The sequence below is a fragment of the Mus caroli genome, chromosome 1 (assembly GCF_900094665.2).
Source record: "Mus caroli chromosome 1, CAROLI_EIJ_v1.1, whole genome shotgun sequence".
NCBI lineage: Eukaryota > Metazoa > Chordata > Mammalia > Rodentia > Muridae > Mus > Mus caroli.
This window is the reverse complement of record NC_034570.1, coordinates 172,950,313-172,975,650: the sequence shown is the minus strand read 5'-3', so window position 1 is coordinate 172,975,650 and position 25,338 is coordinate 172,950,313. Positions and strand designations below refer to the sequence as shown.

Sequence of the window (25,338 nt, the reverse complement as noted above, 5' to 3'; positions counted from 1 at the left end):
GAAGAAGAGGGGAGGGGAGGGGAGGAGAGAGAGGAGAGGAGAGGAGAAGAGAAGAGAAGAGAAGAGAAGAGAAGAGAAGAGAAGAGAAGAGAAGAGAAGAGAAGAGAAGTGAAGTAGAGGCCGGCCATGGCCATGACCATGTGGAGAGAGGGGGAAGGGAAGGAAATGGGGAAGGGGAGAGCAAGAGCAGGAGAGAAGCAAGAGATCAAGAGAGAGAGGAGGGGGCAAGCAGCCCCTTTTATAGTGGGTCAGGCCTACCTGGCTGTTCCCAGGTAACTGTGGGGGTGGAGTTTAGACAGAATGCTATTGTTTGCATAAGGACCAATATCCTGCTGATTGCAGGGTAAGCTCAGACACATGGCTAAGAAGCCGTCAAAGAACGTCAAAGAACCTGGTACGTGAGCGTCTGTCACGGAGAGGGTACAGAGTGGTCCTTCAGGGGCTGAGTTCCCTTCTCTGTATTCATGGTGCCTCAGCTGGCCTGGCAACACTGGCTGTGGAGTAATCTGAATGAGAGGCTAGGGTACTGTGATACTGTCCTCTGGCTAAAAGTTTCTTAATGCTTTTGCAAAGAAACATTGCTGTATTAATAAACACATGGAAAGGATTATGGCTACAGACCCCAGATGTCTCTGGATATGCTGCTTCCCCTGGGCTCACTAGGGCAATTAAGGAAAAGATCAGCCACGCCGTGACATTCCCGGCCAGTGGCCATGCACAGCATATGTATGAGGTAGATATTGTTCAGCCTACAGGAGAGGACACTGAGTTCCAGCCACAGTATAGCTTACTCGACTTCCACAGCTAAGAAACCAAGGAATCAGAATTCAGTGAGGAATCAGGGTGTGAACTCCATAGGCTTTTTGTAGCAACAGCTCTTGTATAGTTGTGGGGAAGAAAGAAGGGCAGGCTGGTGCTGTCGTGAAAGGGCATGAATGCCAGGTTGAGAGGTCCCGTGAAGAACATGGCTGTGGTCCCCAAAAGCTGGGCCTGCAGGGTCAGAACAGGAAATAAGTGCATTCTGGCCACAGCAATGGGGCTGCTGCTAGCTGTCTATCTGTCCAACTTCTTCTCTCTCTTTTTTTTTTTTTTTTTTTTTTTTTTTTTTTTTTTGAGACAGGGTTTTTCTGTGTAGCCCTGGCTGTCCTGGAACTCACTTTGTAGACCAGGCTGGCCACGAACTCAGAAATCCTCCTGCCTCTGCCTCCCAAGTGCTGGGATTAAAGGCGTGCGCCACCACGCCCGGCTCTGTCCAACTTCTTATCACTTGTGCACTTAGGTGTAGTGAGAGCAGTCCTCAGCAACTGGCCTCACGCCTACGGCCAGAGAAGAATCCATCTTGTCTGTCCATGTTCTACAGAGTGCTTGAAATCAAGATTCTCAAGGCTCCTGCTTTTGAACTGAACAGCACAGAAAGCATGAAGCCACCTGTAACTTCTCCCAAGGTGCCCTCGCCACCTGGGTAGCAGACAGTACACAATAGGATGGGGGGAAACCGTGTCATTGGGCCTGAAAGGACATCAATGGCAGGTGAGAGCCCTTAGAGGCAGCTGCAGCTTTCTGGACCTATTGCTTTCCATTTGGAGAACAGTGAGACAAAGCTCCCTGTTGACATGAAAATCAAGAGATTGATATTGTTTTCATTGTCAGAAAAATGGCTTCAGGGAAGGACCCCCAGCGGCTGTGCGGATAAAGTGTGGAGAGTTATCTACGATGCTTGCACTTCTGCTAGGAAATGGTTGCTATGGTTCGCAACTGGATGGCACTGCTTCTTTTCTTTCCCTTTTCTTCCTTTAGAATGCATCCGGAGAGTTTATCGAGAAACCAGCCAACATCCTGGAGGTCTTCAGGCCACCTCAGGTACTGTTGCTTTTGCAGAAACCCTCTGATGGTCTCATGTCTCATCAGCTGATACTGGGACAGCGATCCCACCACCACCACGATGAGAATGCTCTTGAGGTCCGACAGACTCCGGCTCTGGGCATACCTGAAGGCCTCCAGGCACCAACCATCCTTCAGGAAGTGTCTGCTTACTAGACACACCGTCTTCCTGCTGCCCCAGACAGCTGCCTGGATGTTGGAGATATGGTTTTCCCCTGGAATGAAGTCTCTTTCTTCAAAGCATAGCCTGAGCCTGTTTCGGGAACTGTAGTGAGCATCCAGGTGTTTGAGCAAAGCATTCTGTGCCCATTCAAAGTCTTTGCTGCTGAAACAGAAGTAGGCGTCATATCTATATGCACCAGGTTCCAAACTGCAGACCTTGTCCTTGAACACCAGCTTCTGGATGGTCTTATAGCACAGGAAACAGATTCCCCGGAACTTTATGACTACAAGGGTGATGACAAGGAATAGAGTCAAAGTGACCGTGCACAGGATGAAAAGGGAAAACTTTAGGGATCGCATGGCTTCCTCTTCATCGCAGTCTTCGGTGGATATGTTGTAGAGGGAGCCCCCTAGCAGCGAGTTAGGGTACATGCAATACACGTCTGCAGGAGAGCCGAACAGGGTGACATTGGTTTGGTTGAGCCAGGAGATAAAAGTGCTAAGTTCACAGTTGCAGACGAACTCGTTATGAGTTATGTCCAAGACACGAAGCGAAGAAAACAGAGCAGGATCGGGAGAGAAAAGCTGATTTCTAGATATGTCGAGAATCTCTAAATTAGCAGGTAAACTGCCCGGAGAGAGCACGGCCAGCTTGTTAGCACTAAGACTAAGCATCCGTAATGCAACCAGGTCGTTAAATATCCCAGGTGGGAGGAAATTAAGGTAGTTATTATTCAGGTAAAGAATCTGCAGGTGGGAAAGGCCTTTAAAAACATCCCAACAGAGGCCGGTCTCCCAGGCCAGCTGCAGCATATTCTCTGCAAGGAAAAGCTGTTCTAAGCTTAGGTTCTCCGAGGTAGCGTGGGCTGCCTTGCATGATGAAAGGCGATTCTGATTTAGGATGAGAAACTGGAGCTGAGGGACTCGCAGGAGGAAGTAGAGGTCGGACAGGTTTTCTAGCCTGTTTTCAGATAACTCTAGGAAGTTGGCAGTAAAGTGGATGTGTGGCAAATGGACCAACTTATTGCCTCCCAGGAGGACCATCTGTATGCTTGGAATAAAACCAATGGTCTTAAGAGCATTGTCACGGAGATCTAAGGTTTGTAACGTTTTTAATAATCTGAATGTTTGGTCTTGAATGATCCCAATGTGGTTCCTTTGAAGGTCAACGTAGGCTACTCTAGGAAGCCCATAGAAGTTGGAATTATAGAGTTCTCCCAAAAGATTATAGGATAGATTGAGAACCTGGAGGCTGTCAAGTCCATAAAAGGCATTCTCTCCGATCTTGTTTATCTTGTTGAAGGCAAGGTTCAACATCTTCAAATCCTTCAGTGTCCCAAACAGTCGGGGATTCAAGGAGAAGATAAAGCCATGCGAAAGGTCCAGTTGCAGCACTGAACTTGTGGCCAGGCTGGCAAATGTGCTCTGGTCAGGATCTCTGATGTTCTGGAAGCCAAAGCCAGGACCCATGATGTGGTGTTTAAGAATCAAAGAGGAAATCTGGCTTCCCTGGATGATGTTGCTGAAGTTCCTTGTGATGTCCACCGTCCAGCCATTTTCAGAAAGATCTAGAGTTTCTAGCCTCATGCCTCTGAAGGGGTTCCTGCATGTCTCCCAGCCCACAGAGACTCTGCTGAACAGCTTAGTTAATTTGAGGCCAAAGAAAGACAGTGTTTTGCCCTGCAGGGGCTCGAGTTCATCTTCACATAAAGTGAATATTTGGTTGAAAGCAAAATCTATGTCGCTTAAGGAATTCAGTTCCCGGAATGAAGAATGGAGGCGGAGGCTGTGAATCTGGTTGCCAGATAGGTCTAAGCGAGCTAATGAATATAGATTTCTGAAGTAACCATCACTTAACACAGCACTGGAGAGTCCACAGGAAAACAGCCGAAGTTCCAAGAGATGGGGCAGACCTTGAAAGGCATCTGGATTCAAGACTTCGATCTGGCTTTGGCCCAAGTCCAAGATCCTAAGATTGGGCAGGTTTCTGAAAGCCCCTGGACCAATGGTCAAGTTAGCATACTGGGTCCCCAGCTCCAGCAGCTGGAGCCGCTCCAGGAGTGGAAATGATGTGGCAGCAACCATACTGATATAGTTGAAGCTGAGCAGGAGCCTCTCAGTGGTGGTGTTGAGGATCCAGGGAATCTGGGTGAGGTTACAGCCTCGGAAAAAGGCTATCCTGCCGTCTGAAGAACAGGGAGATGTTACCAACACGGGGCTGGCCATGAAGATCACACCTATGAGCAGGTCAAGTTGATATGCCATGATCCTATGGGAAAAGAGAGAATTAAAAACACCACCATGTCACAGCCTGAGGCTCGGCACATGGGTCCCCCAGCACTGGAGGGTACTGTCCCTTGGACCCCTTTGCTCAAATGACTGCACAAACCTTCTGCTGGCAGATTCTTCTTGTCTTGGTGGAGCAGAAATGCCCAGTCTTTTCTTCTTGAACACTTAATGGTGCATATTTTACACACAGGCACCAATACTTTACAGATATTTTATCCAAGCTGGGGAGATAGCTCAGTGGTAGAGGACTTGCCTAGCATGTGCTAGGTTCTAGGTTCCCTCCCAGCACCATAAAAGCAGCAAACAAGCAGCAAAAAGAGGCTATTTATTACCCACGCAGGCAGTGTTTGTTCATCCATTCCAGACCTGCTGAGGGAAGTTGAAAGTCATAAAGATGAGGCATTTTTACTTCTGTTCATCCAAGGAGCCCCGTTTCTAGCTCCCAGAAGCTTAGCTGATGATCGGACAATAAACATATCGGTTTCTCTGCTGTATTCTGTCCCAGACTCTATCTAGCCCATCCCCCAAAGATCCAAGATCATAGTACAGGCACTGAGCACTCTATGCATCTTGATAAAGGATCTGATATGATCACCTTAATTAAGTGGGTTACGAGCCTGCTCCATGCCTGACATGCATGGCCGTGTGGGAGTATAATGTGAAGCAGAAATACACCCACCTGCTGAAGTGTGGTGCGTGGGGGACTCAGCATCCATCCATGAGCTGCAGCGGCAAGGGGTGTCTCACAGATGTGTCTGGCATATGTTCCAAGCATAGGTGCTATGTAAGAGGAGACAAAATTAACAAGGATCCCAGAGAGCTAACGTCTTCAGTGGTGGTTCAAGGAAGAATGGCCCCATAGTCTATTTAAATGTGTAGTCACCAGGGACTAGAACTGGTTGAAAGTATTAGGATTAGGAGGAATACGTTCAAGGAAGTGGGTCACTGCAACCAACCGGGCTATGAGATTTCAAAACTCCAGGCTCCGTCAGTCTCTCTTGGCCTGTGGTTCAGGATGTAGCTCTTAACTATTTTCCCAGCACCATGCCTGCCATGCCTGCCACCATGTTTCTTACCATGATGACAGTGGACTCAGACCCTGGAGCTGTAAGCAAGCATCAATTAAATACTTTCTTTCTTTCCTTTTGTTTGTTTGTTTGTTTGTTTGTTTGTTTTTCGAGACAGGGTTTCTCTGTACAGCCCTGGCTGTCCTGCAACTCACTTTGTAGACCAGGCTGGCCTCAAACTCAGAAATCCGCCTGCCTCTGCCTCGAGTGCTAGGATTAAAGGTGTGTGCCACCATGCCCGGCTTGATTCTTTTTTTTTTTAATTAGGTATTTACTTCATTTACATTTCAAATGCTATCCCGAAAGTCCTCTATACGCTCCCCTACCCACCCACTCCCACTTCTTGGCCCTGGCATTCCCCTGTACTGGGGCATATAAAGTTTGCAAGACCAAGGGGCCTCTCTTCCCAATGACGGCCGACTAGGCTATCTTCTGTTACATATGCAGCTAGAGACCGAGCTCTGGGGATACTGGTTAGTTCATATTGTTGTTCCACCTATAGGGTTACAGATCCCTTCAGCTCCTTGGGTGCTTTCTCTAGCTTCTCCATTGGGGGCCCTGTGTTCCATCCTATAGATGACTGTGAGCATCCACATGCTCCACTATGTTCATAACAGCCTTATTTATAATAGCCAGAAGCTGGAAAGAACCCAGATGTCCCTCAACAGAGGAATGGATACAGAAAATGTAGTACATTTACACAATGGAGTACTACTCAGCTATTAAAAACAATGGATTTATGAAATTCTTGGGTAAATGGATGTATCTGGAGGATATCATCCTGAGTGAGGTAACCCAATCACAAAAGAACACACATGATATGCACTCACTAATAAGTGGATATAAGCCCAGAGACTTAGATACAATTTGCAAAACACAAGAAAATCAAGAAGACCAACCTGTGGATACTTCATTCCTCCTTAGAATAGGGAACAAAATACCCATGAAAGGAGTTACAGAGACACACGCCTCACGTGGTTTGGGTTTCTTTGTGGTGTGTGTCTGCATAGTGCAAGCGAGTGTGAGCATGCGCCTGCTTGTACATCCAGGGCAGGGTGTCAGGTGTCTTCCTCCACGGCACTCTGCTTCATTGCCTTGAGACAGGGTCCCTCACAGAACTGGAAGCTCACTGTTCTGACTTGCCCAGGCAGCCAATAAGCTTTCAGGATCTTCCTGCTCCATCCTCTGTAGCTCTGGGCTATAGGCAAATGTCACACATATGCACAGCTTCTTCATAGGCTTTGAGGTCTTAAGTACTTTGGAGATCTGTTGGCCGTTTTGTGACCGTCTCCTTGCACAGGTGTCACAGACCTAATGCAGTGCCCAGACTCTGAGGTCACCAGTCTCCTAGGGCCCGCCCGTTTCAATGTGATATGAAGGGCCACCATGGCTCATTTTCTAGGATGGGGGTGGAAACAGGATCTGTAAAGGGCCCGATGGTTAATGCATTGGGCTGTTCAGTCCAAACAGACTACAGTTTGCTGGCTGCTGTTCTAGAGGAACAGAGAAGAGACACTCTGACTCCACAGATGAGGGTTTTTAAGTGACTCTAAGATAAACATGGTGTTGATCTACAAGAAGGTTCAAGAAAGAGCTAGTGTGGTCCTCGAGTCACCGATGGGTTTGCAGCTGTTATTTACCCAAACATCAGGCTGACTTCTCATCTTAAGTGGAGAAATTCCCTCGGGGTCATAAGCATGCGGTGCCAGCTCAGGATAAGCACAGTGAAATCTCTTCATTTCAGTTCTGACTTTTGCTGTGTTGATCCCCAGGTGTGGCCACTGAACTAGATGACCTTGAATTCTGGTAATGAGTAAATAGCCTAAATAGCAAATAGCTCAAGACATTTCAATGTCCTGATCCACAAGCAAAGCTACAATCAAAGTAAGCAAGATGAAACCAGCTGAACAAGTAGACTGTAAACAAACGTCTTTGGGCTCAAGTTCTATTCTAAAGATATCATGCAGCCGTGTGTCTTTAAGATGTATAGGAGAATGGGATGGTTTCACTTTTACCTCTGAGGCAGATCTCTGGTTGAAATGGCTGGCAGGACCGGCGAGCAGGGGAACCAGGTATGCAGTGAGATGAGGCACCTGGAGAGGCTCATGCTGAGGGTGTAGGAGGGGACCCGGCAAGCATTGTTCTGAAAGGAGAGGCAGAAGCTCAACTGTGTGGAAGTAAGTACAACCAACAGCAACAAGGCAAGTGTAACTAAAGATAAGCACCAGGCAGCCAAGGTCTCTCAGACTGCAAAGAGGAGAGCTCAGGCAGAAGTGCACAAAGGAGAGATGGCTCAGTGGTTAAGAACACCGACTGCTCTTCCGAAGGTCCTGAGTTCAAATCCCAGCAACCACAAGCTGGCTCACAGCCATCCGTAATGAGACCTGACGACCTCTTCTGGTGCATCTGAAGACAGCTACAGTGTACTTAGATATAATAATAAATAAATCTTAAAAAAAAAAAAAAGAGGTGAGAACTGAGTAGTGTTGGCAGGAAAGGGAACCAACCAGAGAAGATCACGTGACCTGAAGCCACACCCACTAAATGGTTGAGACCAGAGGGGATCCTGTGGCTGGAGAGCCAACGAGAGTCATGAGAACTGTGGCCACTTGCTTTTTTTCCAGGCTGAAGGGTTGGGCCCTAACCTTCAGGAAATCTCTTCAAACCCCATCAAAGGAGTCTGCCACCTTGTGGATGCCAAGATGAGAAGGAGGAAGGGAAGAGAGGCAGACTAAACTCCAGGGTCAATCATCAATCCAGATGATAAAAAGAAACACAGGAAGTTACTTCCCCAGTTAGGAGTCTCTGGTGACATGCGCATTCCCTGTTCACAGCAGTAGAGCCTTGGACCAGCCTGCATGAGGTCTTGGGTCCCATCCTCCTCCCACCATGAACACCCATTCAAACCCGCACTGTGGCTAGGTGTGGTGGTGCATGTCTACAATCCTAGAACCTGGGAGATGGAGATGAAGACACAAGAATTAAGTTGGGTTGCATGGTCAGACCTTATCTCAGACAGAAACAAAAACCACTGCATCATGCAAAAATCATGCACTCCTTTCCCAGGATCTATGGGGAAAAAAACAGGGCTAGAATATAAAGCTCAAAGGATTCATTTTATATACACACACACACACACACACACACACGCACGTGCACACACGCGCACGGACAGGAATTAAATTAAAAGTGATATGTGGTGAGCCTAGTTAAATAAACAAGAGACCCATTAATACTTCAGTAGACATGCACTTGAGTTTGGGAAAGACCTGAGGTTTGCTGGTGGAAGTGGGCATCAGGAGGTTTCAGTCGCTGAATTATTTCAAATGGTGAGGAAAGGGTGGCTGTCGGGTATCAGGGGGGAAAATTTAACACCAACTGTAGATGCCTGAGGCTCAAAATACCCTGAGAGTGGAGGCAGCCAGCAGACACCAGGGTGTATTTTGTGCACTCTTAGGTGGCTTAGCTCAGCTTGGTAGAGTTTTCTGTCTTCATACACAGTACATTGCACTTAAGAAAATATGAAATACACATTTCTGATACCGGAGTGCTTTGTTGTGTTTTGTTGCTATTGATTGAATCCATGGCCTTGGGCATGTTAGGAAAGAGCTTTTCCACTGAACTGTATCCCCAGCCAAGTTCTCTAATACATCCATAATCTTTCCCAATATATCAGTTTTATTACCTAACGTCAATTCTCTTAGAACAAGTTCACATTTTGAGACAAGTATTATAGCTGGATGGTGCCAGTTCAGTTAAGGGCGGAAGTATCCGGTTTTGTACACAGTTTCACCCTCTGCATTGAAAAGTATGGGCTTGGGAACTCACTGTGCGGACTGAGCTTCAGGGATAGAGGAAGGCTGGGAGGGGCAGGGTCCTCTCTTCAGCCTCAGTGTTCTTGTTTTGCTTAGAGACTGACCAAGATGAGCAGCCCACAGCCTGGGGACATATTAGAATCACTGTAGAGTCTGGAGATCTGTGAGTCCTGGACTCCCTTAGACCTGTTCAATGAGATGCTTACAGATTGGGACACTCTCAGAAATCTGTATTCTTAACAGGTGTGAAGACTTTGTACACACTTAAGCCCGAAAAGCACTGACATACATCAATAACTGTTGAATTTGCCAACCCCTTGAAATCACCTGGGGTCTGAGCCTGAGTTCCACCAGAGAAAGGTTGGTTTTAATTGATCTGGCAGGCACGTCCAACATGCAGCCCACAGGTCCCATGCGCTAAGGATAGCCAGGGATGTTAGCCAATATACAATTGTAAGTTTATACTTTAAAAACAGGATGAGATTTTTGTTCAAGTTATTTTCTTTGTAACTTGATTGCAAGGTTCTTGACACTATGTTGCAATGTGAAAAGGTTGGACATCCCTGGTAGGGCATCTGGAGTTGTTAGTTCTCAACAGGGGACTCCTCTCAGACAACTTGATCTCTTACTACTCTAGCTGCAACCCTGGCTCCACCCCAACCATCGAGTTCATAGTAACACCATGCAACAGGGTTTCTGATGACTGAGCCGTTCTCCCTCTGGGCAATCATACAAAAGTACTGAAAGCAAATTCCCCCAAAGGAATTTTTTTTTTTTCTGAGACAGAGTTTCTCTGTGTAACCCTGGCTGACCTGGAACTCACTTTGTAGCCCAGGCTGGCCTCAAACTCAGAAATCTGCCTGCCTCTACCTCCTGAGTGCTGGGATTAAAGGCATGCACCACCACCGTCCGGCTCCCCCCAAAGGAATTTATACGCCATGTTCATAGCAGTGAGATTCACAATAGCTAAGAACCAACAAAGGGGAGCACACAGGAAGGACTGGGTGTCCATGGAAAGGAGTACAACCCAGCCTTAAAAGGGAATAGAAGTAAGCCAGGCAGTAGTGGTGCACGCCTTTAATCCCAGCACTTGGGAGGCAGAGACAGGCAAATTTCAGAGTTCGAGGCCAGTCTGGTCTACAGAGTGAGTTCCAGGACAGCCAGGGCTACACAGAAAAACACTGTCTTGGGGGAAAAAAAAGGGAATAGAAGTCCTTTAAAATTTTTAATATTATTATTGTATATGTGCTTGTGTGTGCTGTGTGTGTGTGTGTGCATGTGGAAGTCACAGAACAACTTTGTGAAGTCACTTCCTTCCAGGTATCAAACTCGGGTACCTGCCGAGTCATCTCTCCATCCCCAGTGGAATAAAATCGGGATACGTGCTACAACATGGATGGATTCTGAAGACATTATACTAAGTATAGTCAGTGAGATACAGAAGAGCCAACCCTGTGTGATTCCAAATTCTGGCACAGGCTAAGCAAACACGCTCCCACCGAGCTGCACCCTGCCTTGCACAAGGTTTCTAGAATGCATAAATTTACAAAGGAGCAGGGGATTACTAGGAGCTGAGAGGAGGAGATGGGGCAGCACTGCTCAATGGGCCCAGAATTTCAAAAAATTCAGGGCCACAAGAAAGCTCTGAAGTTAGGCAGGGGTGACTGAACTGCGTGCACCCTTAAGACGATTTAGTTGACAGAGTTTATGCCATGCATATTTGATCACAATTTTAAAAAGAACTAAGCCAGCCAGGTGTGGTGGTACACACCTGTAATCCCAGTAGTTGGGAGGAAGGAGCGGGATATGCGATTCAAATTCATCCTTGGCTACATAGCAAGTTCGAGGCCAGCCTGAGCAATCTAAGACTCTCCCTCAAAAAAAAGAAAAGAAAAGAAAAGAAAAATCAATTTAACAAGCTAAAATCCACCCCGGGCACTGCAGCAGATCCACAGGCCCGGAGGCTGCAGAACGAAGCATTTAGAACCGTATCCCAGGCATCTCTGATGTAAGCAGTTCTCAGTCCATGCTTTGAGAAGCGTGGGTCAGACATCCCACGCTTCTCTGGGAGGAAGCTCTGGTGAGAAGGCCGGAGAAAGCTGGGCACTGGGTTTTGATTACTATGGCTGGGTTAACTTGTGTCTCGGGCTCAGAGGGGGACAAACAGGGATAGAACAATCAATGCTGGCCTCCATACTCCTGCCTCGCAGTGTTAATTAAGATAATCAGGCCTGAGGGGGGAGGTCAGCATCCCTTTCCTTCCAGCTGCCTTCATTTCGAGTTAATCCCAGCCATTAAGAGAGCAGGTTGCTTTCCTAATTGCCGGAGTAGAAAGCTGCCTGCTATCTGAGTCACAGCAGATCCATAAGCTTGCATTTTGGGGGTGCTGCTCCTCTCCTGACACCGAGGTTAGTTGGTGAACAGCTCAGGATAAGCCAGGAAAACCCCTGTGTTGATTTAATACTCGATCCTTAGAAATCACACCAATAATGGATCATTGGCAAGGCCCAGGGCTCTGAGCTGGGACCCAGGCAAGCTGTGTCCATGAGACAAATTGTGCAGAGAATGTTTCCTCTGACAAGCACTGGGTCAGAACCTGGGGCACTAATGGAGTACCAAGCATGGAAGACTCCTTATGCAAGAAAAACCAAACTTCGTTTGCAAATAAGTGCCCCGGGGAGTTATTCCAAAGCCCACTTAGTAATGACCTGTGGACTAAACCCAATGTGAGTACAGGATGCAGGCTCAGACAGAATGCTGGATTGGAGGATGCAGGCTCAGACAGAATGCTGGACTGGAGGAACTGTGGACCCAGAAATGCTCTGGGCCAAGGGGTGCCTGCTTGCTGGTGTCATCATTTGAATCTGGAGTGTTCTCCTTAGGCTCTTGTTTTGGTAGCTGCTCCCTCCCCCAGCCCCAGCCCATGGTGCTGTCTTGGGGAGCTGTAGAAGCTTTGGGAGGTGAGACCTAGTTGGAAGAAGAGAGTCGCTGGGTATGGGTCCTTGGAGGTTTATTGCCCCTGGCTCCTGTTGATTCTCTGCATCCTGGCTACTGGCACTTCTCCTTCTCTCCCCACGAACCATCTCAGCCCTCCGGTTTCCCAGTTATTTGGGACCAGCTGCCCCACCAGCTGCCTTCTGTATGCCCACACACCGTGCATGCTGGTATCCACGCAGGTGTGTTACATCAGTGTGCCTTCAGCAGGCTGTCTTCAAAGCCCCTCGTTTCTCCCACAGCTCAGGAGTCACCCCACACAGCAGCCAGCTTTCCCTTGTTCCCATTTCTAAAAGAAATAGGAAGACTCCAGTTCTGAATCTGCTGCTGCCCTCTGCCAGCCACTGTTCAGCTAAACTTTGGGGGGTGGGGGAGACCCACGGGAGGGCTCTGGACAGCCAAGAGGTAGCCCCCCACTTCTGTGCTGCTGTGAGGGAACCCAATGCTTCAGGATGTCACAGTCATGCAAAAAGGACTGCCTGTGCATGAGAGCTGGGAATGATACCGGTCCTTTAGTCCCCAGCCCCATCCACTCCAGAGCCTTTGGGATGGGCACAGCAGGCCAATGTCTAACACCTGACAACTGTTCTGCAGCCAGGACTCGGAGCTCAGCACGTTAGGTTTCCAGGGATGCTGTGGACTCAGAGACTGGCTGATTTCTTTTCTGGTGTTCACCGTTCTCACCAGGGTCTGCTTGCCTCTCCAAATCTTTATGATTCCTCAACACAAAGCATGCCTGTTGCGTCCTGCCTAGCAAGAACTTCCCCATTGGTCTGCAGTCTTTTGTTCCATGTGCCATGGGTGGGAGGTGGGGACGCCATGAGGAACCATCTCCGTCTCCCTGAATTCCCAGTCTGGGTGGTGCTGGGAGATCAGAACTCCCCACAGGCTGGAACTCCCTACCTTACCTCGGAGCCACAGACCATTTACTAAATCTCTGCTACAAATGTACTCATGAGCGAATGGCCATGGGGCTCCCTGGTTTGTATTTCAGAGCTCACCTGTAACCCTTTCTGCAAATTAGAATTTCAATTCCCGATGCCAGCTGTGCTTTGTTCTCTCTGACTTGTGGTAAATATTTGCTGGCTGGATGAATTCATCCATATCCTGCTCTCAGGCCTGCCTCTCTCTTCCTGGCCCTGCAGGGATGGCTGCCCACCGCCTGGGAGATCTATGAGCTCCTCTGGGTCCCTTGGAAGGACTTTCCTCAGCTTGTTCAGAGCAGCCTTAATTTCCCCTTGGTCTCTCCTCGAAGTCTTACAAAGTGGATGAGGTCATCACAGATTCCCTGAGATCCCGGCATCAATGCAGCTGAGATCTTTGCTTTGGCAATTTAACTGTGTAGTCCCAGTGCTGCCTGCTTCAATTCTCTGCCTCTGATCAGGATGGCTAAAGTGATCACCCTGCTTATCTCCCACCGAGTTGTGTTTCGGACTTTAAATATTCCCAAAGGCCCGCGTGTTAAGTCTTAGTCACCAGCTTCCGGTGCTTCCGAGAGGGGTGGAATGAAGTAGACTAAGGTACTGTAGTTGTGCCCTTGAAGTGGATATTGAGACTCGGGCCTTCCTATTTCTCTCTCTGCTTCTTTGTATTATGGGATGGGCATTTTCCTCTGCCATGTGCCCCTTTAATCCATAGTCACTTGGCCGGTTGCTTCCAACTTCCCCAATGATTAATTAGCTCAGGTATCTTGTTGCTCTGACAGTGTGTGACCCCAACGCACGCATCCTTCACTGGGTGACTGGAGGGAGCTTCCTGGGAGACAGCTCTGACTAGAAAAGTCCTCAGTGAGTCCTCGGGCCCACAAACCAGAACTCTGCAGGGTGGCTCTAGGGTCCCCATCTTAGGCTACAACCCATTCTAGAACAGTTACCTAGAGGGGACCTTTCAGGTTGAACTGTCATTTTATAGAGGAAAAACTCAATGCAGGCAACCATCCCAATTTAATAATCACCATACTATCTACTGTCTCTGCCCTGCCTTCTGACTTTACTACCATGTTTAGAATCTGGCCTTCCCTCATCCTTCGTTTCTCTGCCTAGCCTGGTTATCCAAGCTCTGAGCATATATATATATATATATATACATATATATATATGTATATATATATGTGTGTGTGTTTATGTGCATATATACACATATACATATTTGTGTATATGTGCATATATATCCACACATATACATACATTCACATATATGTGTGTGTGTATATATATATATATCATATATACATATCACATACATATGCTTCCTTGGCACACCCATCCCATCCTCCCTCAAAGGCTGTCCCCAACAGTCCTCACCTCCCTCCAGCCACGTTCACCCCTCTCTCTTCCTTACCTGCTCGCTCCATCTTCGTGGCAGCCTTTCATTATATCATGCCTTCCCTGTTAGACTGAAGTCTTGCGGCAAGGAGCAGGTTTTATTCATACTTGATGCCACACAGTTCTGAGCACAACTCCAGGGCCCCGGCAATATTCCTTCTCCTTAGTGTTTGAAGCCAGAGCCGCACTAGGAGCACCCACCTTCCCATACTAACACCAGGGGCACCTAAGACGTGTTCATTTTAGGACCAGTGGACCACCATTGTCCAAGGATTTCTGTGACCACTGGAATCTCGTCACAGCCATGGTGGCATTTTTTTTTAAATGAATCAGCACTTGCTTTCTGAATAAACAGAAACCATCGCACACAGGTTTGTCTTGCTGCGTGTGTGTCACTTTCCTCTTGGCCGTTTTCCACGACGTGCGATTTTTACTTCCCTGTTTGACTTCCTGTATTTTGGCGCTTTAAAAAATTAAAACTGAAAAGTTAGCGCACAAAAGCAACGAGTTTCCCTGTGGCATTTCATCCTGGAGCTGTCAGTATACTCCATCATATTCATCTTGACGTTTGGCTTTCTGAGACAGAGTGTCATTGTACAGCCCAGGCTGGCTTTGAACTCCAAGTCTTTCTGTCTCTTAGGTGCTGGGATTAGAGGTGTGTGTTCCCGGTCCACCCACCCCCATCCCCACCCCCCAATGGAATGTTCCCTGGAAGAAAAAAGTTTGAAACGCTTTTCTAAACCAAGACCTGTAAGACACGAGCGCTGAAGAGACTGAGAAACGTCTGGTCCAGCCTCCGCTGCAGAAGGTGATGGGTCATTCAGTCAGATGAGCAACCTTTCTGTTTTGCAGTACCAGAGAGGAAAATAAAATCACTCTGCTGGTGAGAATGTTCCCCCTGGGACCTGGAAGTCTTTTTCATCACCTGCCTGAGAACATTGAGTTTCTGAGATTCCGGTCCTAGACAAGACGTTTACCCTGTCTCTGTCCTAGACAAGACAATTACCCTGTCTCTGTACTCCAAGGAACCGAGAATTTGCTGACTCAGGGCCTTGTGAGTTTCTCAGGGTGGGGTTGAGTGGGGGTGGGGAACGGAAGGAGTAAGGGGAGACCCCCACAGGGTTTGGCATTCCTAAGCCGCAGTGCTAAGTGAATGATGAAGGCAGGGTTAGGAGCCTGGGTATAAAGTACGGGACCACAAATATGCAAGGGAGTGGCTTCAAGGTTGAAGAACTGACTTGGTTAGCATCAGATCATCTTGTAGATGATTAAACGGGTCTCTAGTGAGGTCGGGCCTTTGAGTAAGAGCTCATACTTGGTAAATCGTAGAGCAGGAACTCGAATCCAGCTGCAAGCACAGCTGTCATGTTGCCATTGTGATCTTTAAATTCAACCAGATCTTAAAATTCTGGCGGACCTATGCAGAGCCTCAAAGGATGCTGTGCACAGGGGACTCCCTGGAACTGGGGGTGCTGATCCATCTCATTTGGGGACAGCATGAGCTTTTAAAAACTAAGATTAATTGTCTATGGGTGCGTGCTTCACGTGGAAGCCGGAGGATCACTTCAGGTATCATTCCAGTCCTCTTCTACCTTATTTGAGGCAGAGTGTCTTCACTGTTTGCCACTCTGGACCCCGAGATAGCTGGCTCCCAAGTTTCAGAGGATTCTCTTGTCTCTTCCATCTCAATGAGATTGCTGATTGTGTGTTACAGGTTCTGGGTTTTATGCGGGATTTGAACTCAGGTTCTCACACTCGGGCAGTGAGTGCTTTCCCCCACTGAGTTATCTTGCACCGGCTTGCATTTCTAGCATGCACCCAGGTGATGGGGCTGACCCGCTGACCACGTTCTAAGGGACACAACTTCTGCTTTTATACTCATGGTTGTGAGGCACAAACTCGTTCTCCCGTGAATGCCTTATGGCCATACTAATGCATTCACCCCAAATCCTCTCGCCTCTCGCTGGAGATTTCTCGCGAGGGAGAGCTGAGCCCCCATGGTTTAATCTGAGCTAAGGAAACCAAAGAGCTTGGGATCGAGTTTCTCAGGTCCTGCTGGTGTCCTCCTGGTCACCAGCAGGGGGCGCACGCTGGGCAGCGACCAAAGGAGGAGTCCTCCGCCCTTCGCAGGAAAGCTAGACTGGGCTCCGCTGGGAAGCACCGATTGCCTGCCTAATGGGGTGCGTTTCCAAATTTAGATGACGACCAAACTAGTGGCTAAATTCAATCCTAGTTCCACATTTAACAGGTGCGTGAGCTTGGGTAAGCGCTGAAGTTCTTTGAGCTTCAGTTTAATCATCTATAAAATAGCACGGATAATCGTTTCCACTTCTGTACTCCAGCCGCACTGGGGCCCAAACCTGTGTATAATCCTCCAGCTTTGCTTTGCTTAAGTAGACAGCCAACATTCATGTACCAACACCTCACCAGCAAGGCACACCCTTAGAAGTCACTGAAGGGGAAAGCAGAGAGAAGGAACAGGTTCTCGAATGGGTGGGTATTTCCTTTACCATCCATGAGAAATAACATAACAATGAGCCCTATAGGCAATGGTCCCTGGCACCCCCAAACAGCAAACAAAACGATACTCTGTAAAAACAGTATCAGTATCCCAATGGTTTAGGCTCCGAATGGTCTCCTCCTGACTGCTTATTATAGACTCATTAGAGCACTTTTTACAACAGCTGATCAAAATAAAATAATCTCAACTGGATGATTATGCAAAACTAGCGGCTGGCGAGGCGCACTTAAATCCCTCGGGGACAGGTTGCTCACAGAGCAGTCGAACACTCCGATCTGTCTGTCGCCAGGTTTAGGCTACCGTGCTCTCAATTAGAAAATTAACACCGCAGGCTCTGACAGCCTCCCGGAATGCAGCTCAGCTAAACCTTGAGTATCGGTGGACAAAGTAAACTGCCAGGAGAGCTGGGCAGCTGCCAGGTCGGGGGTGGGGTGGGGGAGGCGGGGAGGCGGGGAGCTGGAGCAGAGCGAGCTGGGAAGTCCAAGGTAGCCTTGAAGCAAGTAATGACATAGGCAATCGATTTGCTAAGAGCAGCAGAAGTCCTTTGTAGAGTGATGTAAATTGGAAGTGTGTGTGGGATTGGGGTGTGTGTGAACAGGGAACAGAAACCCTACTAAGCCCTGGGAGGATCTGTGGTCTCTATTTGAAACAGAGAAAGCTTCTTAGGCCCATAACACCAAGTTAGCTCTGTGGTTGGCACAGACACTCCTGGTCCAAGCTGAGCTCCAAAGATGGGAGAAGACAGCCTCAAGAATCCAGGTGCAGAGGAGGAAAGACGTTTTCATTGGGAGACAGGCAAGGGCTGGGTGAAGGGACCCAATCAGAAGCCCGTAGTTCCTCCCCTCCGCCCCCCTGGGAGGTTTATGCATGTGGAGTCTGCTGGGCAGGGCGATGGAGGTGTGTGTGTGTGTGTGTCCCATTCTAAACTGGGTTCAGAGAGTCAGAACGAGTGACTAGGCTCTTGTCTGCTGGTGACAATTACCTCCATGGTATGTGAGGTCACAGCCAGCAGTGCTGTGTTTGAATCCCCCTGCTGCTGCTGCTAACTGGGCATTCTGGACAAGTTTTGGTTTTCTCGTCCTCAGTTTCTGCAATTCAGGACACAGCCATCCAGGGCTGACAGTGGTGTTAAGGTGTGTGTTCAAATCCTCGCAGGATCTCTGTTGCTCCATCTGTACAAGTGGCAACCTTGAACTGAAAGTGTGTCCCCATGCCTGCAAACTCTAAAGTTACCCAAGGGAACCTGATAGCACCCTGACCACAGCTGATCCTCTCCAAGCAGAATATCCATCTCCACGTGAAAGCTGGTTGCAAGGGATCTTGAAAACAGCAGAAAATAATGTCCTTGGTGATGGAACTGAGGTCACATGGATGGATCCTGGCTTTAAGCAACACTTACTCTCAGAGAGTGTAGGTTGGTACAGGAGACCAGAATACTCGCTGTTCCCTTCCTCCTATCTCCACCTTGCCTCACCACACCACCTCTCACACAGTTTCTCCAGCCACTGCCCTCTGGCATGTGACAGAACCATACCCAGAAGTAGCTTGCAGCTCCGAAGAAGGGCCTCTAGGGTGAGGACACGGACTCTTTGTTGAGAAATTCAGGGAGAAGACAGCTTGGCAGTAGAAACAGAGAGAGGGCCCAAGAAGAGAGGCTTTGGTTTGGACCTAGGAACTTTAGTTTTGTACCATAAAGTAGCAGAATGCTAAAGCCATTAGAGCAGAAAGGGGCTGTCAGGGAGACCGAGCCTAAGGGCTCTCCCGTAGGGATAACCAGAGTGACCAGATGGCTGAGCAGGACATACCGATTATCCTTGTCCCCGAGGACTTGGCAGTGCATAAAATCTGGAAATTGTGACGATCCTGGGGTGTTTGCTGTGAATCCCAGCTCTGGTAAGATCCAGAGTTCAAGCACACAGTAAGCTGATTTCTGGAGAATAAAGGAGAGTTGTGGCAATCTTGCACATCTGAGCATGTCCACGTGAGAGATTCACACTCTCTTTTGCTTTACAGGTCGAGAAAGGAAAGGAAAGGAGAGGTGGCTTTGTCACTATGGAGATGGGTCATACCTCTGAGAAAGCTGTGCTGGCAGCAGCTCAGGACCAGTGGTGGCTTTAGGTGACACCTCTATTACACGTGTGCAGAGATCAAATCCTCCTGGGTGTCCCTTTCTCTAAGTCAGGGTGGGTATGAAGGGGAGATGAGAGGGGACACAGCTCAGGCGGCCTGGGCCTCCTGCAGTCTCTCTCACTTGTATTTATTGGCCTTTGAGTTACTCATTGACTATGAGAGTGTCTAAACCACATTGAAATGAGTCCAGATAGAGAACTGGTCTGGTGACACTGGATGACGGTGTCAGGGATGTGAACATGAGCCTACAGCGAGGGGCCTGCTCACTTGTCTGGAATGTCACAACAAAGGGGTTTTAAGTATATGAATCTCTAGCCAGGCAAGCTGAGTGTGAATCCTGGCTCACCATTCACCACTCTCAGGCCTTAGGACAGTAAGTCTTAAGTGACTCTGAGTTAGTGCTGCTTATGCGTTTACCAGGATTACCAATGCTATTAACTGGTGTAAAAGGGAAAGTGCCTCACTGTTGTAAGGTAAAGTTCAGGGCTAGTGAGAGATGGCTCAGCAGTTAAGAGCGGTTACTGCTGCAGACAACCCAGGTTGCCTCCTGACAACCCTGGTTGACATTCACTTCTGGCAGCTCACAGCGACCCGTGACTCCAAGTTCAGGGGATCCAATGGCCTCTTCTGGACTCTGTGGGCACCTGCACTTATGCACACGCCTACCTATAATCCCAGCTCTTGGGAGACTGGGATAGCAGAATGAGGACGTTAAGGCCGGCCTGGGATACGTAGAATTGCAGGATAGTCTGGAATACACCGAGTCTCTAAAAGAAAAAGATTTTCTGAGCAGAAGAGAGAAAGCACAGAGAGAAAAATGAGGCACAGTCAAAACAATGAGAGAAGCCAGTGTTGTGGGGTCACTGCATGGAGACACACACACACACACACACACACACACACACACACACACACGGAGGATATGTAACAGGAGCTGTACAGGGAGGGGGGCATGTGGTCAGCAGGAGTGCCTGCTTGCCCTGAGCTCCAGGCTAGCCTTCTGCCTGGCTGATCCTTGACTGTGGTTTCTAAGTTGAGCTTCTGAACACTCAGCTTTTTCGAGTGTTCTCTGCCTTTTCCAGCCCCCTAAACCCTGCCTCTTGGAGTTATCAGACACCACTATATGGTTTTGCCTTGACTTCGTTCTAATTGTCTCACCGGTGTGGGGTTTTATCTTCCCAGCTACACCTGGACAGTTCAGAACTGTGGGAGCCATGCTCCAACCTTGTCTTTGTCCCACAGAGCTGAGGACATCATAGGCTGTGGCTCACATCTCAGAAAACTACTGTACCAGGGCCCCAAAGCCTGGAAGGTCTGTAAGATTCAGATCCACCCACCACATTCTTTTCCACAAAATGAAGAAGAAGCAAACACATCAGGGGACAGGAACTTGGCAGGGCAGGAACTCTTGTTTCATAGGACTAAAAGCAAGTGAGGGCAAACAGAATAATTCTGCTTCCAATCCTCAGCATAGCTGCAAAGCTGAAGACGCCACCAGGAGTTAACAAAGAACCCTTTGTGTTAGAGACATCGCCCCAGGAGAGGGCTTCCCTCCTCAGACAAAGCTAAGACCTGACGAGATTAGCTTTGCAGTCACACAGTGGAATTAGAAAGGTTTGAGCAGCAAAGGATAGAAGAGAGTGAACCTGGGCCATCAATTAGGATGGAAGTGTCTTCCAGGATGTCCATCAAGCCCATATGAATGAACTAAGTCATCCTGATTATTATAATAGGGACTCTTCTTGTGCCGCCCCATCATTAACATTGACCTGGACCCCTCCTCTGGGGCACCCCCCAGAATCCCACCACAATGTGAAAGGCTAAGCATTTAGCATAGCAGAACCAGGATTCTTCCCAGGGTTCCCTCCTGACTGCAGAGCATGCTGGGTGTTCCTCACGATTGATTTCTGCCCCCAAAGAATAAGGTGAACAGAGTCAAGATCTACACATCTTGAACAAACGATTCAGAGTTGAGTCCTCTGAGGAAAGGCAGAGAAAAGAGACCAAGCCACATGTGTGTGACAGAGGCAGGTCAGCATCCACACCCCTTTCCAGGCACGGGACAGGAGGAATGCATTGTTCATGTGCTTGAGGGCGTTAACCCTCAGTAACACTTCATAAAGGGCCCTGCTGTTAAACTGCAGACCCATGCCGCACAGCGCTAGACTGACGTGTTCCAGACACTAGCTAATTACAAGGCTAGCCCATCAATGGGAGAAAGCAATCCCCATGCATTCCCATTCCACAAGGCCTCAGCAGCCTTCCTGGGGAGACTTTCTCTCTCCCAAGACAACCAACCACCCCACTTCAGGAAACAACCACTATTCCAGCCGTGGTGGTTTACAGAGCAGAGCCATGCCTGTAATGGCTGTAATCGCCAAAGGCTGATGGTGTTCTTTCTTCACAGCCTCGGGGCCAGCTGCCCTACTTCTTCCTGCCCCGTAGGGTGTCCAAGGACTTCACTGACTGCAGTGTCTTTTTAAGGTGTCCATAGCTCAATTGATGGTGACTGTCGACTTCCTCTTTCCAAGGAAGACAGTGAGAGAGCGGGACTCCGCGCGTTAAATACCTGTCTCTTCCAGAGGGTGGGGCCAAAGGTGAAAGCCAGAAGAGTGAACCAGGGAACCTTGTCCCAAAGCCAGCATGCAAGTGACTTGTCAATCCTAGAATTGCCCCGCTGGGCACTCTGCTCACTCTCAGCTCGCTGGGCCGAGGGACCCCAGTTTCCGTGTCACTGAGTGGCAGAGAGCGCAGGCAGAAAAGAGAGTTGAAAGGGCTCAGGACTAAGCCAGGAGGAAGAGAGAGGGGCGGGGGCACTAACGTGTCCAGCAACGTCCCGGGCCCCTTCCGGTCTCAGGGAACCCCCTGCTGGACCCCTTGCAACTACAAGGCTCTCACCTCCCAAGCGGGATTCCCACAACACAGGCTCCAGGACCGACCTCACTTGGCTCTAGGCACCAAAGCTGCCGCTGGGCTCGAGAAAGCAGGAGAGCCAGGAGGAGAGGGAAACACGCCCGCTGCTCGGGCCCCGCCCACAACTCTTGACCATGCTTTCTCTGTGGACCGTGCTTGTCTTTTCTGAGTTCTGGCCAAAGTACCTCAGCCTAGGTACCTCTCTGCTTTCTTGCCAGGGAGGAAACCTCTATCTCTGCAGCAATGACCTTATAACTGAGGTAGGAAAGAAAGTAGAGCTGGGGCAGACGGTGGATATTGGCTATTATGGAGCCCAGTACAGGAGGCAGAGGGCCTGTTGTGATTTTTGTAGCTACCCCTAACTGTCCATCGAGATAATGTAGGCCTGCACTGACCCAGGGAAGGCAGCCTAGACCCTATCCTGATGTACTGTACATACACACAGCCAGCACAGCAAGTCCTGATCGGGGCAGTTACTTCTGTTCTTGCCTGTGCTCTTTGATCTGTGCCAAATTCTGGCCAAATCTTGAAGCTATGATGCTGAGGGGTGAAGCTGGCTGTCATTTTGCCCTCTACTACTTGGCTGCACCTTCTATTTTAACTATTGAAGGTGTGTGTTTGTGTGTGTGTGTGTGTGTGTGTGTACACACCCACACGTGCACATCATTCATCAGGAGCTGTCTATCTTGTTTATTGAGTTATTGAGACAGGATCTCCCACTGGCCTGGAACTCACCAAGTATGCTAAGCTGGTTAACAAGCCCTAGGGATACTGGATGCTCTACCTCCCCAGCACTGGGGTACAGGCAGGTACCACCACGATGCCTGTGGACTTTACTTGTGTGTTAGGGATTGAACTCTGGTCCTCATGCTTCCACAAGCACTATACCCCCTGCCCCGATACTAAATATCTGAAGGTCAGATTTGGATCAGCAAAGGCTACTGCCTGTGACTGAAGGCCAGGGAAGGAAGTTGTGATTTCCCTCAGAGAATGCAAGAGCTTTCCGGCCTGGGAGCCCTTCTGGCTTCACTTCCCTTTTCCTTCCCACCCTCCACCTGCTCCTAGGAGGGGGTGGGTGTTGTGGGGTTGAGAGTTGATCTGCTTTCTGGAAAGGGACATGCTGAAGGAAAAAAAAGTCAGGAGCCTGCTGCTGCAGGAGTGTTAAAAGGAAGGGATTTGTATAGGAAGGTGGCGAAGTCAGTCGCTTTCTGGGGGTGAAACCCAGTTCAAGGACAGAAGTGTCACAGTCTGCAGTAAGACTGGGGTCGCATGGAGGTTGGGCAAAAGCTGACAGCTGCCTCTTGCAGCTGGGGTGTAATCCCAGGTTGATTCACACTCTCCAGCGTTTTGCCTGACAGCTAGGTGATATGATCAAGCAGGGCAGGAGAGCTAGGTTAAAACAAAGCCCAGCACTTAATTACCAAGGAAGATCTCATTATACAGTCTTCTCAGCTCCCTCCTTGGCTGGCAGCTTGAAGCCCATGTGACAAGTTGCCTCAAGTGGCTCTCGAAAGCTGAGTGCGGAGGGATGGAACTGCAATCCTTCCTGCCTGCTCTGCAGCTGGGAGGAGGAGGCTTGTAAGCCCAGGAGGTAGGGCCTTCCTATAATGTGGGTGGGACTGAGAACAATGCCAGGGAGCGTTGGGTACCATTTACTGCCTTCCTAAAATCAGAGGGGATTTATCCCAGGAGTGCTAGGAATATGGAAAGGGACCGCCTAAGGCCCCACCCTAATTGACACCTGATGTGAGATAATTATTCTGGTTATTGGGCCCCATCGACTCATTGTCAGAATGAAATGCAGTAGCTGGAGTGTTCTTTCTTCATGGTTTTGCCTTGTTCATTAGCTCCCCATCCTTTCTAACATCACATCTTCAAAAGGAATTCACCTAACACTTCTACAGATAGTCTCCAATTTATGGTGGTTCTCTTTGTGAATCTATATCTATATATGTGTGTGTGTATATATGTGTATGTGTATATATATGCATACACACACTTATACACACACACACACACACACATATATGTCTGTGTGTCATGGTACAAAAGTAACTTGCATTCAGTAAAAACTGAACGTTGACCTTTGAATTTGGGTCTTCTCCTGGCTTCACATTTAGTTCTATACTACTCCTGGTTTGTGTGTGTGTGTGTATGTGTGTGTGCCTGTGGTGGCCACAAAAAAGACGTCAAATCACCTGAAGTTGCAGTTCCAGGAGGCTATGAATAGCTAGATGTGGGTGCTGGTAGCTGCACTTGGGTTCTCTGGAAGAGCAGCCAGTGCTCTTAACCACTGAGCTTTCTCTCCAGCCCCTTGTTCTTGATGCTGCACAGCCAGCGTGCCACACTCCTGCTCAGCCATGTGATCACAAGAGCAAACAACCAAGCCCTGGAGTTTACGGTTTCTGAGGCTATGACGATTGGGAGGTTGGCTGTACTAAACAAATACATTCTCCTTCTATGACATTTTCAATTTATGATGAGTTGATTAAGTCATAACACCCACGAAGAGACAAGGAGCTCTACATCTAAGTTAGATCCCTCATCTTGTTATCTGGCAACCCATCCTCTTCCTTTCACGACTATAATTTTGTATAGATAACATCTTATGTTAAAGTGAGTCTCCCCTTCAAACTGCCAGACCTGATAGGCTGTATGCGCATGCACACACTCAGCGAGAGGAGAGGAACGTGCCTTTTTCTCACTTCAAATCTAATAACTGATAAGTGCTTCTCAATAAATATTGTTAGTGAATGAATGCATGTGCAGGATTAGCTGTCTTCATTTCAAAATTAAGACTCAGCCTGTGGCATCGGACATCAGCGGCAATAATATAAATAGTAACTATTGTTACTATTTCTATTTAAAAAGTAATAACCCAGACAAGATTCAGGAAAGTACAACCTCCAAGATTCACTAGTGTGAAGGGATGGAACTGCATCCCTGCCTACCTGCTCTGCAGGGGAGAGGAGGAGGCTTGTAAGCCCAGGAGGTAGGGACCTTCCTATAATGTGGGTGGGGGATAGTCTAAAATTGACTACCTTTGCAGCAACCAAATATTCAGTTTCCCTACAGACCTTGCGTTTCTTGCCAGGAATACCAATCTGAGTTAGGTCTGCCTGTCAGCACGTGTGTACACACGTGTGCGCATGCACATGCGCATGTGCATACAGTCCGATTTCTACACTCCTGACCCTGCAAAGTCCCAGCAGAGATGGAACGCTCTGCCCCATTCAGTGAAT

At 48.5% G+C, this 25,338-nt stretch overlaps 1 protein-coding gene across 2 annotated transcripts; it reads right to left on the bottom strand.

Annotated features, from left to right (window-relative positions):
• Positions 1-1,262: 1,262 nt before the first annotated feature.
• Tlr5 (toll like receptor 5) lies at positions 1,263-22,176 on the bottom strand. Of its 2 annotated transcripts, XM_029472735.1 has the most exons (6): positions 19,123-19,353; positions 18,859-18,983; positions 7,415-7,542; positions 5,012-5,112; positions 4,665-4,698; positions 1,685-4,312 (listed from the first exon to the last, which is right to left on the bottom strand). In XM_029472735.1, the coding sequence occupies exons 4-6, from the start codon at positions 5,046-5,048 to the stop codon at positions 1,729-1,731; spliced, it is 2,655 nt and encodes an 884-aa protein (XP_029328595.1). In that variant the 5' UTR covers positions 5,049-5,112; positions 7,415-7,542; positions 18,859-18,983; positions 19,123-19,353; the 3' UTR covers positions 1,685-1,728. The 2 variants fall into 2 exon arrangements, with proteins under 2 accessions (XP_021031039.1, XP_029328595.1); XM_021175380.2 differs by lacking the exons at positions 4,665-4,698; positions 18,859-18,983; positions 19,123-19,353 and adding an exon at positions 22,082-22,176 and having other exon boundaries at positions 1,263-4,312.
• Between the last annotated feature and the right edge of the window lie 3,162 nt (positions 22,177-25,338).